At 46.6% G+C, this 13,444-nt stretch overlaps 5 protein-coding genes, 1 long non-coding RNA gene and 1 other non-coding gene across 7 annotated transcripts; 5 read left to right on the forward strand and 2 right to left on the reverse strand.

Moving 5' to 3' along the window:
- Positions 1–720, forward strand: LOC112348295. The gene is made up of 3 exons (XR_002992996.1): positions 1–222; positions 295–552; positions 616–720. It is a non-coding gene; the product is annotated as an uncharacterized LOC112348295 (long non-coding RNA).
- On the reverse strand, positions 310–1,835 carry LOC9630418 (nudix hydrolase 16, mitochondrial). Its single transcript, XM_002975726.2, has 6 exons — positions 1,369–1,835; positions 1,168–1,279; positions 991–1,074; positions 785–928; positions 602–714; positions 310–519 (listed from the first exon to the last, which is right to left on the reverse strand). Exons 1-6 carry the CDS (start codon positions 1,431–1,433, stop codon positions 408–410), a joined length of 630 nt encoding a protein of 209 aa, XP_002975772.2. The 5' UTR covers positions 1,434–1,835; the 3' UTR covers positions 310–407.
- Positions 1,836–3,202: 1,367 nt separating this feature from the next.
- LOC9645447 lies at positions 3,203–3,879 on the reverse strand. The gene is made up of 2 exons (XM_024680453.1): positions 3,541–3,879; positions 3,203–3,481 (listed from the first exon to the last, which is right to left on the reverse strand). Exons 1-2 carry the CDS (start codon positions 3,877–3,879, stop codon positions 3,203–3,205), a joined length of 618 nt encoding a protein of 205 aa, XP_024536221.1.
- Positions 3,880–7,049: 3,170 nt separating this feature from the next.
- LOC9645448 (protein transport protein Sec61 subunit gamma) lies at positions 7,050–7,463 on the forward strand. The gene is made up of 2 exons (XM_002975548.2): positions 7,050–7,200; positions 7,289–7,463. Exons 1-2 carry the CDS (start codon positions 7,107–7,109, stop codon positions 7,402–7,404), a joined length of 210 nt encoding a protein of 69 aa, XP_002975594.1. The 5' UTR covers positions 7,050–7,106; the 3' UTR covers positions 7,405–7,463.
- Positions 7,464–7,568: 105 nt separating this feature from the next.
- Positions 7,569–8,260, forward strand: LOC9630419. Its single transcript, XM_002975549.2, has one exon. It carries the CDS (start codon positions 7,753–7,755, stop codon positions 7,987–7,989), a length of 237 nt encoding a protein of 78 aa, XP_002975595.1. The 5' UTR covers positions 7,569–7,752; the 3' UTR covers positions 7,990–8,260.
- On the forward strand, positions 8,086–8,156 carry TRNAG-GCC. Its single transcript has one exon. It is a non-coding gene; the product is annotated as a tRNA-Gly (tRNA).
- A 3,364-nt stretch (positions 8,261–11,624) lies between the features above and the next one.
- On the forward strand, positions 11,625–13,341 carry LOC9645449 (protein arginine N-methyltransferase PRMT10). Its single transcript, XM_002975550.2, has 7 exons — positions 11,625–11,825; positions 11,883–12,075; positions 12,229–12,334; positions 12,402–12,591; positions 12,656–12,838; positions 12,922–13,005; positions 13,063–13,341. Exons 1-7 carry the CDS (start codon positions 11,658–11,660, stop codon positions 13,237–13,239), a joined length of 1,101 nt encoding a protein of 366 aa, XP_002975596.1. The 5' UTR covers positions 11,625–11,657; the 3' UTR covers positions 13,240–13,341.
- The last annotated feature ends 103 nt before the right edge of the window (positions 13,342–13,444 follow it).

Genomic DNA, 13,444 nt, shown 5'->3' on the forward strand with positions numbered 1-13,444 from the left:
ACCAAGCGGTGGATTACTTCCAGCAGATGACATGCTCGGGCTGTGCTCCAGACTACGTTGCCTACAACACGCTCATGAATGGGCTGAGGAAGCAAGGGAGGCACATCCAGGCGGACAGGCTCACACAGGCCATGAAGGAGAAGGGGTTCTTGTCGGATTGCTTCAAGGCGCCGCTCAGAGCCTAAGGTAGCTGTCAGCACCCTTTTGCAACTTCCGCGACAAGTAAGTACACAGATTCACAGCTTTTCAGACCAGACTTTTGATGACTCTTTGTTTTTTTCTCGTTTGACTCAGGACGACTTCCATTTCTTGCATGCCTGTGATCCATCTTATTGTCTTGAGTTATCGATCCATCTTGGAGAAAAAAAAGGGGGAAAGGGGGTGACCTTCTTCTTCTCAAACGTTCGTTAGTTGACAATGCATGCTACAACTTCCACAAGATCCAGCATAGGATCTGGGTGTCCTGCCTGCTTGAGACGCTCCATTATGTTACACTTGTTAGAGGCGTCCCGTTCTGTCCTGGAAGTAAAAACCACTGTTAGCATCCGACCGGTAAGTGCGAGCTATGTTTTTCTGGAAAGGATTTATCGCTCTCACGCACGGGGTCGGTTGCAGTTGATCGCGGATTTGCTGTTGCAAATACTCCCGGCACTTCTCCAGAGCTTCGCGCATCCAGGCGTGACGAACTTTCTCAATGGCGGTGGCAATTGTGAACTGAAAGAGAACGAGAGAGAGCTAAGTTTGAGTTCATTCTAAATTCTTCCTCTTCTCTCCAGGCATTTACCCATTGACGACGTCGAGCCTCCTGCTCGGGCCAGGTCTCGAGCTCTTGAGTCACTTCTAATGCAAACATGTATGCCTTGCAGTTGCCTTTGGTGCACACCATGTCGTGGCGTTTGCTCGCAAAGATCCAGTGACCGAGCTCTTCCTGGGAGATTTTAGACAAGAATCGAGTGAGAAACTTAAAGAACATCGTACTACTATGAGAACCTTGATCTGGCCTCGAACGCCGGCTTCTTCGGCAGCCTCTCGGCAAGCTGCGTCCTCGACAGTCTCATCAAACTCCCAGCCTCCCTGGAAGAAGACGCGAAAGAGAGACGAAAGAGAGACGAACGAGAGACAATGAAACGCGGTGAGAAACCAGACGAGAAAGAAACAGTCGCGTACCTTTGGAAAGACGAGGCCATGGCCATTGAGCGAACTGATCATGAGAATTCGGACATTGTCAACAACAGCGTGGGGAGTGGAGCCTCCTTTCTTGAGCCGATACGGTATGCAGCTAGACAGAAAAAAAGAAAAGGAGATTTCGTTTACGAACTAAAACTCGAAATTTTGTGCTTCCAGGAGCTCAAATTCAATGCTACTCACCCAGCGACGAGCCTGTAGCCCTGCTCAAATCTCTGCCGCTGTGGCTCGTCGGTGATTCCCTCCATTGGCGATTCAACCGCGAAGAAATACGAGGAAGGAGAACGCAAAAGCAAATATTGGAAACTTGCGACCGAGGTGAGTAAAACTTCTCAACCGGATTTCTTCATTGAATCGATAGAGAGTTTGTCAAGTTGGAGAGAGGGAGTCGAGAGTGCTGCTGTTCGTTATCACTCTCGGTCAAAAATCTCGGATTTTTGAGACGAAGAGGTCGATGAGTCTGGAGATCATAAACTTGAGCGAAGTTATCTCCTTCTACGCAATGACAGATTTGAGTTAGCCGAAAGAGAAGATGAGAAAGAGAAGAGGGGACAGGGTAAAAAAGAGGGATGGATGAAGAGTCGGTCTCACAGGTTTGGTCTTTTCCTGGGAAAAAGAAGGGAAGGAAAAAGAAAAAATGGAAAATCAATCACTGGCTGAGTCTTTGTTTTATTTTATTTTGATATTTATTTTTTCTTTTTCCTTGGCAGAGCACCATTTGCACAGCCGCGATGTTCAGCTTGCAGCAACAGCAGCCTTTTATGAAGAATGAACAACACATGTCAGCCGAAAAAAAAGGGGAGAAATCAACACACCAGCAACGGTGAGAAAGTAAGGAAGAAAAAACGAGAGAGACTTCGCATGCTTTCTTTTTTTTCGCAGCGAGGACGATTAGAAGAACTGATAAGATCTGGAGATGAAACTCTCATCAAAGATCAACATCTACACATTAAAGCTCTTCCATGTGCTTGGCATTTGCATTCGTGCAGTGGGAGCATTGCTCCAGCCTTGACCAGATAAGAAAAAAGAAAAATTTAAAGTTCTAGAGTGTGATCTTGGCTTGGAACTTGCAAAGTCGACTGAATTTTTTGCATGAACAGATTGAAGTTCTCAAGATCAAGAAAATCTTCGCTTCCACAAGTACTAGAAAAAAGAAAGAGAAGAAGAAGGCGAAGAAAGAAATGCTAGACGCCGCCCGCGATGGTGTGTGATATTTAAAGCCTGCGCGGCTGCTACTTAAAGAAAACGATTTACAAAGTTTTGTAAATTCACAGCGAAGTTATGTGGTAATGCGGCGGCCGCGATGATTGACTGTATCGTATAACCTTGGTTTTTCTTGTCCTTTAAAGGGAGAAAAAAAAAAGACTATTCTGTTTTTTTTTGTTTTTTTGTTTTTTTTCTTTGAGAGCCTACAAACATGACAAGTTTGACTACATCTTTGTAGCTACGAACCCCAGCAATTGTCTATTCGCTAGACAAACGATTGATGCCACCGTGCTTGATTTTGGTGCAACGCGATTAAAAACGAGCTGCTTGTCTTTAGTGCCACCGATGTAACGCTCCTCAAATTCCCAAAATCAAATCCATTCGCCCATCAATTGCAAACATGGATCTAATAGACCCATGCAAGACTTAGATTGTCTATAGACCCTGAAATCATAGACTTCTCGTACAATTACAGCTATTTTTCTAGATTGTTTCTTCTCTCTTTTGGCTGAGAATCTCCATCCAAAAGCTTCTTTTGCAACTCAGCGAAGCACAAAATGCCAGAGATTCTCACGAGCTTTGAACTTCTGCTGCTCAAGTTGTTTCGAGGAAGGAAAGATGTTATCACACCTCTCAATTCCTGATGCACTAAAGGCCAAGATGCATTGGCAGCGTGTTGTTTTTACACTAAAAGGAAACTTCCCTAGGCAAGGAGAAGGTTCTAAGTTGGTTGCCTTAACATTTTCAAAAATGTGGTATATTCTCTGTTTTGGGATATTAAGGTTTACAATTCAAACCTTAAACCCTAAACCTATAATACTGTATTAATATTGACTGTGAGAAAACCAACCTTGAGTTTGCCACCAGTCAATCTCAAGCAATTGATGGCGTAACTCCAGCTTGATCCCAAAGCGCCCACAAAGAAATCAGCCTCGAGAGCCATCACCAAGTTGACAAAGCTGTTGTCAAATGCTGTCTTGGTACCTAGAGATTCCATATATTCGGTCATGTGCATTGTGCCATATTGCCTCCTCACTTCCGTGAAGTAGAACTCCCAGTCTGTGAACTCGTCGGATTCGTCAACCACAGTCTTGTTCAAGGCAAGATCATCAAGATTTATTGCAATGCTTGAAGTGAGATTGTTCTTACCTGCATTTCCGTGGAGAGCCACACGCTGTGCAATTCCGGAAACTTTCTTCGCAAAGCGTTGGCGAGGTTCATGTAATCCTTCAAAGGATGGAGGGTCATCTCGTAGCTTTTATCCCCTTGCCTTACATGCACGCTCACGATGGGTCGTGGAATCCACACTTTTGCATCGTCTGGCTGGGATGAATTGAGCTGCCAATCTTTTGTAATCGACAACATGACCTTTTCAGCGGCATTTACTCCGAATGCTCGATGCCTGGCTTGGTTAAGTAAGTTGCATAAGTATTCACTGGGAAAGCGCAGAAGATAGCGATATGCCTGATCATTAATGTGTTTTGGCATAATCAACGAGATCCAATAGTTTAATTACCTGAGCTCTCCACCATACTCGTTCATTGGTCTCATTGGTGTTTGCAATGAGATTTCCATCAAGCTCTTCTGTTGGTTGCATTTTCTTCCAAGGCTCTCCCCAATGTCTACTGACTATGATTTAGTATATAGAATTAAAGAGAAATGGAACTTAACTTTGGTACACCAGCCCATGGATCAAAAACATTGTCTGAGCGTTTCAATATCCCTGATTTCCAAGCAGACTCATCTGAATAAAGCTCCAAAGCTCTGTGAATGCATTCCTTAGCGGCCTCTGGAGCAAAGTAGCAAGACCACCTCAAGTGATTTGACCCTGCAACATGGATTTAAAAATATTATTGAAAGTGAGAAATTCTAAGTTCAAAAAACCAACCAGTGCATCCCTCATGATCTGCTCCAGGGAAGGGCAGTGTAATAAAAACTCTCCCCTCACTCACAGCTGAGGAAAGAATTGCTGAAAGAAAAACCATCTGAGATCCAACACCAATAGGTGCGGTCTGGCTGTGCCAGTGGGCCAAGAGGAATCTTGCATTGCTGCAGTTTTTGGGGTGTTGATGCAGCCACAAATCCTGCTGGACAAGCCTTGTTAGAGGGAGATTATCGTCATCACTGCCATGAACCTGCTAGATCATATACTTTGTTAATCAAATTCACACTTCCAAAGGGATATACTTGCCCATGGTATGGCTAGAGAAGAATTTGAGGAAATATTGTCATCCACAAGATCTTTCCATAGGTTCCAAGGAGGCAATTCACCATTCTTTCCACGATTGTCCATCTTGGTGTGGAGCTCTTCACATCTTTTGCAATCTTGAATGTGAGGTGGAAGTAATGCTCTTGGAAGATTTGTGCTGCTGTGACCTCGCTCCAAAACCTTGCTCCATAGATCCACCAGGGCCTTTATCTTTCTTGGGACTCTTCTTTGTGTGTGTGACCATTTCCTGGAGCCAATTCCTCTCTCTAGTTTATGGCCAATAAAAAGGTAAGCAATCAAAACAAGCAAGAGTAGCCAATGCAGCCTGGAGCGAGCTTTGCGAATCTTTATTCTCCATTCCATGGCTCAGTTGAGAAGAATAGGCTAGGAGATACTCCTACTCAAAATTTCCCCCATTTACCAAACTTTAGATAGGTGAAAGGTTTGGTTCTATTCCTTTTCAAAAACACGTAGCGCGGGCATTTGCGGTCCAAGATTTTCATTGGAACTCATCGGTCGCCATCGCGAAGGCTTTCATCATGGAATTCACGGAAACTTCGTTGATCGCCGGGAAGATTTCCTGCGCAAGTGTGGGATCTTCGGCGCTGGAATGCGGCGAGAGGAACGAAGTCCACGAGAAAACATTGCGCTTGGGCATCGACTCAAAGGTTAGAACGAGAGGAGGCTGCTCCACGAAACTTTAGACCGCTGTGGCATCTTCCTTCAAGTTATTCCTAGAAGTTCTAGAACATATCTAGTTCTCCTCCCATAGAAGGTGCTAGATCTCAAAACGTTTTCGACCTGATCCTTTCTAGCGAACACAGAGGTGAGTGAATTCCATGAAATATCATTGCTTTCTGGCATTAGATCAGTCTTGCAAGTTTCCAAATGCCCATTATGGGCATAACTCTAAGTAGTGTCATATAGGAAATTACACTCCAAGAAGGAGATCAATCACAAACTTCTCAGTATCACCATTCTTCCGTAAGTTGAACTAAACTTCTTTCGAGAATCCCAAAACATCTCTCCAGCTTCCAAAACACGCCCATGCAAGCAAGATTTCTGGACTTTTTTGTTTGCAGGTGTCGAACACGCCCTTGATGATGGTGAACGCAGCCCAAAATGTGGTCAAATCTAAGTTGTGCAGTGCCAAAATTAAAGTATAAACTTTGTTGACATGGCAATTAAGCTAATCAGATGCAAGGTCTGGTTTGGTCTCAGTCCGTAGCAGTCCGAAACACAAGGTCCAGTGACAAAGGTTCCACGAGAAAACATTGGGTTAGCACCGTCTATGCAGCCACACTTTCCATACATTTGGATGAGAAGATTCGCAAGGAAGAGTCGACTACCACCGACGAGAACGAGTTCCTGGACGATGCAAAGACGCTCTTTTCTGAAAGGCCGTCCTCATCTCGATCGCGAGGATCGTCGGAGGAGAGGATCGAGACCCATGCCACGAGATCGGCCTTGCCCCTGGGGGCCTACTGCGGGAATGGATTCGTGGAGCGATCCAAAGAGCTGTTTGATCGATCCCCCCAGCGAGATCCGTGATGTGGACGGCGATCACGCAAGCTTAAGCTCAAGAACAGCAAGAGGATTCTCTCGACAAAGCCTAGCGTGCACTCTCGATGATGCTGGCCGATATAAGGAATCACTGCGAGCTCTACTCGCGATCCAAGACGCTGGAACAAAACATGATAGCCAGCACGATCGTCAACGCCCGGCGCGGCGATTTCCAGGCGTCGCGCAAGATCTTCGATCCGGCGAGGTGGCCACCGCGTGATCGATGCGCGAGAGGAATCCAGTGTTGTGGACAGTGATGGTCGCGGGGCTCTCGCAGTGTGGCGAGCTCCACCAATCGCGGGAAGTTCTTGTGCGATCTCCTACGAAAGATCTCGCGGCTTTCACCTCAGTGATGGGTGGGCGACACGGCCAGCGCGAGAAAGATCGGCAAAGGCCGATCTCGTGGCGTGGATCTCGGTCCTCTCCTCCGGCGATCCTCGCGATCGCTATGCCGGCGAGGATATCCTCTTCTTCCGGGAGATGCTGGGACGGATCGATCTTCCTCAGCTTGATCGCGGGCAGCAGCCACAGTGGGCGGCTCGGCCACGGCCTCGGGATGGAGTTCCAGCGCGACCACGGAACTCTCCGGGGCTCCATCACTACAGCGTGGATTTGCTGGGGCGGGTGGGGCGATTGATCGAGGCGGAGGAACTGGTGGCGATCATGCCCTTTCTTCCAGACGGAATCGCGATTGGAATTAGATCCTCTCCCCAAGCTTCTCGATCGAAAGAAGCGCTAGATTGGCTATCGCCCTAGGCCGAGCTTAGCATCCATAGCCAACTAAAGTCAACGAAGAATGGTACCGTTGGTCAAGTCAACAAAATCAACCAAAAGGTCAACAAAGCCCTAATGGTCAACATCTGCCTTTTAAACGGGTTCTCTTAACTGTGGCGCTATTTGAGGGCCCAGGGGGAGAATTAGGGTTCTAAGAGAAAAGGAAGACATGGAGGCTGTGGATGTGGTCGTGCGGCCGATGAAGGAATTCGCCAAGGACAGCCTGCGGCTCGTCAAGCGCTGCCACAAGCCGGATCGCAAAGGTAAGAGAGATCTCGCTCTCTCTCGCGAGAATTAGGGTTTATAGATCTAGATCTCTGATTGGATTGATCGATTCGTGGGCTCCTGCAGAGTATACCAAGGTCGCGCTGAGGACAGCGGCGGGATTCGTAGTGATGGGATTCATCGGATTCTTCGTCAAGCTCATCTTCATCCCGATCAACAACATCATCGTTGGATCGGGCTAGAGAGAGTTTTTTGTAAGGTTTCTCCAAGGAAATTGACCATGGAATTTTTTCCCTCTTTTTCTAGTCTCTCCATTTAGCTTTGCCGGTGGATGGTTTCTCGACACCTGGGAGGACACTGGTCACCGCGAGACACCGCGAGACACCATCGAGCTCGCATATAAATCCCCAATCTGGATAAACTCTCTGTCACTCCAGAGTGGAAGAGGTCTAGGATCCGATCGATCGATTAGTAAGCTCTTCGTCTTCTCGACGCTTTTGGGTTTGTTTTTCCGATTCAGGGGAGGAAGAAGAATCACTCCGGAGGGGATTTTGGAGTGTGGATCGGTGTGATTTTGTGGATTTGTAGCGATGTCTGGAGCGCAGGGAGCTCTTCCCCCGGGATCATTCACCGACACCACCTACGAGAGCCAGGAGGGCGCCAAGATCAAGGAGCGCGTTGATAGCAAGGAAGACGCCCATGGCATCCCCGTGAAGATGGGCACGGACGAGCAGCACAAGGACGAGGCCGCCGGGCATGGAGGCCCCGTCTTTGGCCAGCCGGACGCCAAGAAGGAAGACGATATCGGGGTCTCGGGCACCGCCTAGAGCGACACGTGGCATGCCACGTTGTCCCGTGTGGATATCCAAGTCACCAATGTAATTACGTGTTAGGTCAAGTGTGTATAGTCTTAAGTATGAAATGCACTGCTGGTCTAGTGGTAGAATAGTACCCTGCCACGGTACAGACCCGGGTTCGATTCCCGGGCAGTGCAAATGTTTGGGTTCTTTATTTTGACATTTTTGAGCTCAAGAATTTCTGAGTTCAGCTCAGCTGCGTCTGAGTGCTTCAATTTAATGCCTGATTGGAATTTGGAAATAGCTGAAGTATACTTGATTGGAATTTGGAAACAGCTGAACTATGATAGGCGTTCATGAGTAGAAGATTTTACCTCATACAATTGTTCTTCCACTCAAATCAAGCAAAGATACATGGATTTCCACTCAACTCATATCAAGCAAAGATACAGGGATTTGCAGCTCTTATGTAGAGAGACGTTGGAAAGTTCGCTCGCTCTGTTTAGTTTTTGTTACTACTTCCTTTTTGGACTAAGTATCACTTGACAACAAGCTTTTCATCTTGCAGCATCCGACTTGACTTGAATGTATTGTCGTTGGCATCTGTCAAATAGAAAGTGCCATTTTCTTCACTGATATAGAACGCTGCCTGGGGCTCCAAGTCCCTGACATCCAGATGCAAACCAGTGGGAATTTCATGATTTTCACGGGCCACCATGACAGCAACTCGAAAGTAAGTTCGAGAGGGAAGCTTGATCCTCAAACTTCTAGAAACTTTTGGGGGGACAACTCCCAGCTTCACACCATAGATCATCCTGAACCTGTCACGAAGAACAACAATATAGTCAGTGCCATTGGTGATTTGGACCTTTGTGCTCGCAGCACCCATGTATCCTCTATTCTTCCTTCTGTTTACCACGAAGACTTTAGTACCTGGAACTCAGGAGGAATAGTATGAAAAAGAAATAGTTAATATTCACTTTTAAAAGCCATGAAGAGCTGCTAGCCTTTCGTGAGTGTCAATGTTTATAGTTTGCTTGCAAGAATCAGAAAACTCTTAGTTTTCACTCGATAAAGAAGTTGCAAACCATGGCCGGATAAAACTGTTTTCCCGACGAGCGAAGCTCGTGAGTGATCTTGACATCCATGAGCCGGTGATTGTCTTTGGAGCGAGTGATTTCGATCGAGCCTTGCATAACATCACCGTCTTCGATTACCACTGGAGGCTGGAGAAGGAAGATCAAAGAGACGCTTTGAAGCATCTGTTTTCTCCAGTGTGTTGTGTCAGTGTCACTTGGACTGTACAAACACTATCTTACTTGTCCAGTTGTTGTCAACTCGACTTCCTTGTCTGCTGGATTCGACGAGTTTCCCTGGAAAGACACACTAATAGAGTTAGGGAAGAGGAAAAGAGAGCTGGAGAGATTTTCTGATCCGCAAGAACCAAAAGTAGCCGGCAAATCCACAGAGCCTAAAGAGTGAACGAGAATCGCGACTTAACAGCATTGGAGCAATCGATCTCTTTCACAACAACAGGCTCGGATATAAGTTCGACCATCAGGAATGCCGCCGTACCCGGATCGTACGGCGATGCTATCAAACAGGTCCTTGGCCTCGTTCACAAGTCCAGCTTTACCACTGTGATCTTCCTTGGAAACCAACTCCATCGATCCAAAGTATTGACAGGCCTCTTTCAAATGACCTGAGTGGCTCAACGCTCTGTAAGAATGCTCATAAATGTTCGACTAACACCCTCCAATTGAGAATGTAAAGGAGAGTCTTGGGGCTCTGTGTGCATCCTGGGAATATCCCTGAAGCAGCGAAGTCCACAACACAATGCTTTCGACCGGCGCAGCGTCAAGGAGCTTCTTAGCATCGCTTCATGTCCATTTCGGGCATATGCGTGCTCCACAATTGGTGTCAACTCGATTTCCTTCTCTGCTGGATTCGAGGAAAGCCACACTAGTAGAGTTAGCGAAAAGAAAGAGAGAGGGATAGAGCAGGATTTTATCATGAAAGCGTGAACACCAGCCAGCAGAGCCTGTCGCTTCCAAAAAGAGTAAACGAAAATCGCGAATTCACAGCAGCAATGTCCTGGACCGTTTCATTGGGCAATCGATCTCTTACAACCAGGTCGCTAATCACTTGACTCGGATATCAGGAATGCCGCCACCGCCACCTTACCCTGATCCTAGCATGCTATAAAAAGGTTCATTCACAAGTCCAGGTCTACCAAGAACGTAAATCATGTCTGAAAACACAAAATAATCAAACTCCATTGAACCAGGCCGGAGTGGCTCAATGCTGTAAGAATGCTCACATAAATGTTACTTAGTCCTGACTAACACCCTCCAAATTGAGAATGTAAAGGAGAGCCTTGGATGCCGCGAATGGGCATATGCTGTGTCTCTGGTGGGCATCAAATTCATTATGATTTGTAGTTAAGGATGGCAAGCATGACATTCCACGTCACTCCGTAGCGATACGGCATCGATTCCAACAGCTTCCTTGTCGTCAACCAGGCGAGGGTGTGTCATGTTTGACACAATACCCCACGTGGAACGTTAGTGCCTTGCTCGTGGTACAAGATACCAGGTCATCTGGTCATGGAGATTCCCAGCCTGGGCATATGCTGTGAGCAGAATCGTCCACGTACGAGACCAAGTCCACCTGTGGCATCTCTCTAAGTGTGCTGTCAAAAAATTCTATATTCTGGGGATGGGAATATGCACTAAGCATCTCATTCCAAGAGACAATGTCCCCTCATTCATTGCATCAACGATCCCTTTTGCCGATGCCAGATGCCCATCCTGGGAATACCCCTGAAGCAGCTAAGTCCACGTGGGCATATGACTGTATCTTATCCGCCACTGTGCCTTGGCACGTGTCTCAAGTTGCACGTCAACTAGCCCACGTTATTCATGCAAGGCCTGTCTAATAGTATAAATACATGTCTTCCTCCACTCTATATACATACCACTCTCCTGTTGTTGTTATCCTTGCAGCAGCACGGTTTAATCCTTGCGAAGTAAATCCCATGGACAAGGCAGCAAAGATCACCCTTGTTCTCACACTCACTGTTGCATTTGCATTTGCCTCACTCGAGTCCACCAATGCTGTTGAGATAGCTCCCAACACAAAGTTTGTGCCGGCTTCTTCTCTTCTCTCATACTTCAGGAGCCTGAAAGAGCTGGAGTGCATGCCGCACTCTCAATGCTGCCCCGACTCCAAGCCCTGCCCATCAGAGGACCAGGAGTGTAAGATCTGTGCCAAAATTTATCCTGCACTGTGCTTCTGCACGGACAAATCTGGGCTTAACAAGCTGATGCTGTAATCTGGAGGTATGCATAACTTATCTCATGTTTCTTTATACTCAGTGCTAAGCATTTATGTGTCCCACAACCACTTAGTTTTAACACATAAAGACATTTGTTCCTCCATTCTTCATAAGTCGCCCGTCTTCTGTATTTTCCGCTTTGCAATTGGTGCATTAGTGGCTGTTTCTTTGATAGCCACGCACTTCGCTACTGATAATAATAATAATAAAACTCTCAAGCTTGTTTGAGAGTTGACCTGTTTGAACGATAATGTCTTAATGGTGACGTGTTAGTACGGTATGGTGACGTGTCTGTACGGTCTGGGTCTAGGGTTTTGGATCTATGTCGTCTAGGGTTTTACAGGCAGCGGTGGCGGTGAGGATGGAGAGCGCGAGAGGCGGCGCGCCCGTCGACAAGGCGGTGGATTTCGCGAATTACTTCTGCACCTACTCGTATCTCTATCACCAAAAGGATATGCTGTCGGATCGGGTGAGAATGGATGCCTATCACTCGGCCGTGTTTAAGAACAAGCGCCATTTCCAGGGAAAGGTAGGAGATCTCTCTTCTTACTCTTCTTGTTTCAATCGATGGTTTTGGATCGAGCAGACTGTCTTGGACGTGGGGACTGGGAGTGGGATTTTGGCGATTTGGTCGGCGCAAGCCGGTGCTAAGAAGGTGTACGCGGTGGAAGCTACAAACATGGCTCGCCACGCGCGGAGCTTGGCGAGCGCGAATGGAGTGAGCCACATTGTGGAAGTGATCGAGGGGTCGATTGAGGATGTTTCCATTCCCGAGAAAGGTGAGTGTTGTTTTCTTTTCCCTTGCGTCTTTCTTTCCTTCTCGTTTGTGTTTCTTCGTCTCTTTGCTGAAGAGACAGTGTGTGTGTGTGTGTGTGTGTGTTATGCGATGCGACTATATACCAGGGCTGTTTTGTGACTTTCGTGCTGAGCAGTCGATGTGATCATCTCCGAGTGGATGGGCTACTTCCTTGTTCGTGAATCTATGTTTGATTCGGTGATTTATGCGCGTGATCGTTGGCTCAAACCATCTGGATTGATGTATGTAGTTTTTGATTTGTCTCCTTTTTGTACACTGGCTCACTCACAATCTTTTTTTGTTGCTCAGGTATCCCAGCCATGCTCGTATGTGGTTTGCTCCCATAAAGACCAAACTCGTAGAGCAAAAGAATCAAGAGTATCAGAAATCACTGGCGGATTGGAGCTACTTTGCTCAAGAGCTAAATGAGGCGTATGGTGTTGATATGAGCACCCTGACAATGCCATATCACGAGGAGCAAAAAAAATACTACTTACAGGTAAAATGTCTCTCTTTTTCTCTAGACTACCTAGCTAAAAACGATGTTTTTTTTTCACTTCCAGACGTCCTTATGGTCGAACTTATATCCGGGTCAAGTGATTGGCGACCCGGTTGTTGTTAAAGAGATCGATTGCTCCAATGCAACGCTCCAGGACATTGCTGCTGTGAAGTCGCGATTTTCGTTTACACTTTCTGGAAGCGATAGGCTCTGTGGATTTGCCGGCTGGTTTGACGTTCACTTTCGGGTCCGCTTTCGTTCTTTGCGGATGATGAAATCTCTCCCGCTCTCTCTCTCTTTTCCTTTTCTCTAACTAGTGTGGCTTTCCAGGGGAATGCGTCGAATCCAGCGGACAAGGAAGTCGAGTTGACAACCTCTCCAAGTGACACTGATACAACACACTGGGGCCAACAGGTGCTTTGAAGCGTTTCTCTTTGCTACTGCTAGTGAGACTTATTTTTCTCTCGACAGGTTTTCCTTCTCCAGCCTCCACTGGTGATCGAAGACGGCGATGTAGTCCAAGGCTCGATCGAGATCACACGCTCCAAAGACAATCACCGGCTCATGGATGTCAAGATCACTCACGAGCTTCGCTCGTCGGGAGAACAGTTTTATCCGGCAACGGTTTGCAACTTCTTTATCGAGTGAAAACTAAGATTTTCCTGATTCTTTCAAGCAAAACTATAGACATTGACACTCACGAAAGGGTACATGACTTTTAAAAGTGAATATTAACTAATTCGTTTTTCATCCTGGTACTAAAGTTTTCGGGTAAAATAAAGGATGGATGCTGCTATCCAAAAGTGGCACTTTTAGACAAACAATCGTGAAAGGTTTAATGATCCATAGATGA

The sequence above is a fragment of the Selaginella moellendorffii genome, unplaced genomic scaffold (assembly GCF_000143415.4).
Source record: "Selaginella moellendorffii unplaced genomic scaffold, v1.0 SELMOscaffold_28, whole genome shotgun sequence".
NCBI lineage: Eukaryota > Viridiplantae > Streptophyta > Lycopodiopsida > Selaginellales > Selaginellaceae > Selaginella > Selaginella moellendorffii.

Bases quoted from the DNA above. Each gene is read 5' to 3' on its own strand.
- LOC9645449 (XM_002975550.2), top strand. From the start codon at position 11,658: ATGGAGAGCGCGAGAGGCGGCGCGCCCGTCGACAAGGCGGTGGATTTC. The intron at 12,335-12,401 runs GTATGTAGTTTT...TTTGTTGCTCAG, and splicing joins CTCAAACCATCTGGATTGAT to GTATCCCAGCCATGCTCGTA. The intron at 13,006-13,062 runs GTGCTTTGAAGC...TTCTCTCGACAG, and splicing joins CAACACACTGGGGCCAACAG to GTTTTCCTTCTCCAGCCTCC.
- LOC9645448 (XM_002975548.2), top strand. From the start codon at position 7,107: ATGGAGGCTGTGGATGTGGTCGTGCGGCCGATGAAGGAATTCGCCAAG. The intron at 7,201-7,288 runs GTAAGAGAGATC...GGGCTCCTGCAG, and splicing joins CCACAAGCCGGATCGCAAAG to AGTATACCAAGGTCGCGCTG.
- LOC9630419 (XM_002975549.2), top strand. From the start codon at position 7,753: ATGTCTGGAGCGCAGGGAGCTCTTCCCCCGGGATCATTCACCGACACC.
- LOC9645447 (XM_024680453.1), bottom strand. From the start codon at position 3,879: ATGCCAAAACACATTAATGATCAGGCATATCGCTATCTTCTGCGCTTT. The intron at 3,482-3,540 runs GTAAGAACAATC...GCCTTGAACAAG, and splicing joins GGCTCTCCACGGAAATGCAG to ACTGTGGTTGACGAATCCGA.
- LOC9630418 (XM_002975726.2), bottom strand. From the start codon at position 1,433: ATGGAGGGAATCACCGACGAGCCACAGCGGCAGAGATTTGAGCAGGGC. The intron at 1,280-1,368 runs GTGAGTAGCATT...TTTTCTGTCTAG, and splicing joins GGCTACAGGCTCGTCGCTGG to CTGCATACCGTATCGGCTCA. The intron at 929-990 runs GTTCTCATAGTA...AAAATCTCCCAG, and splicing joins GCGTTCGAGGCCAGATCAAG to GAAGAGCTCGGTCACTGGAT.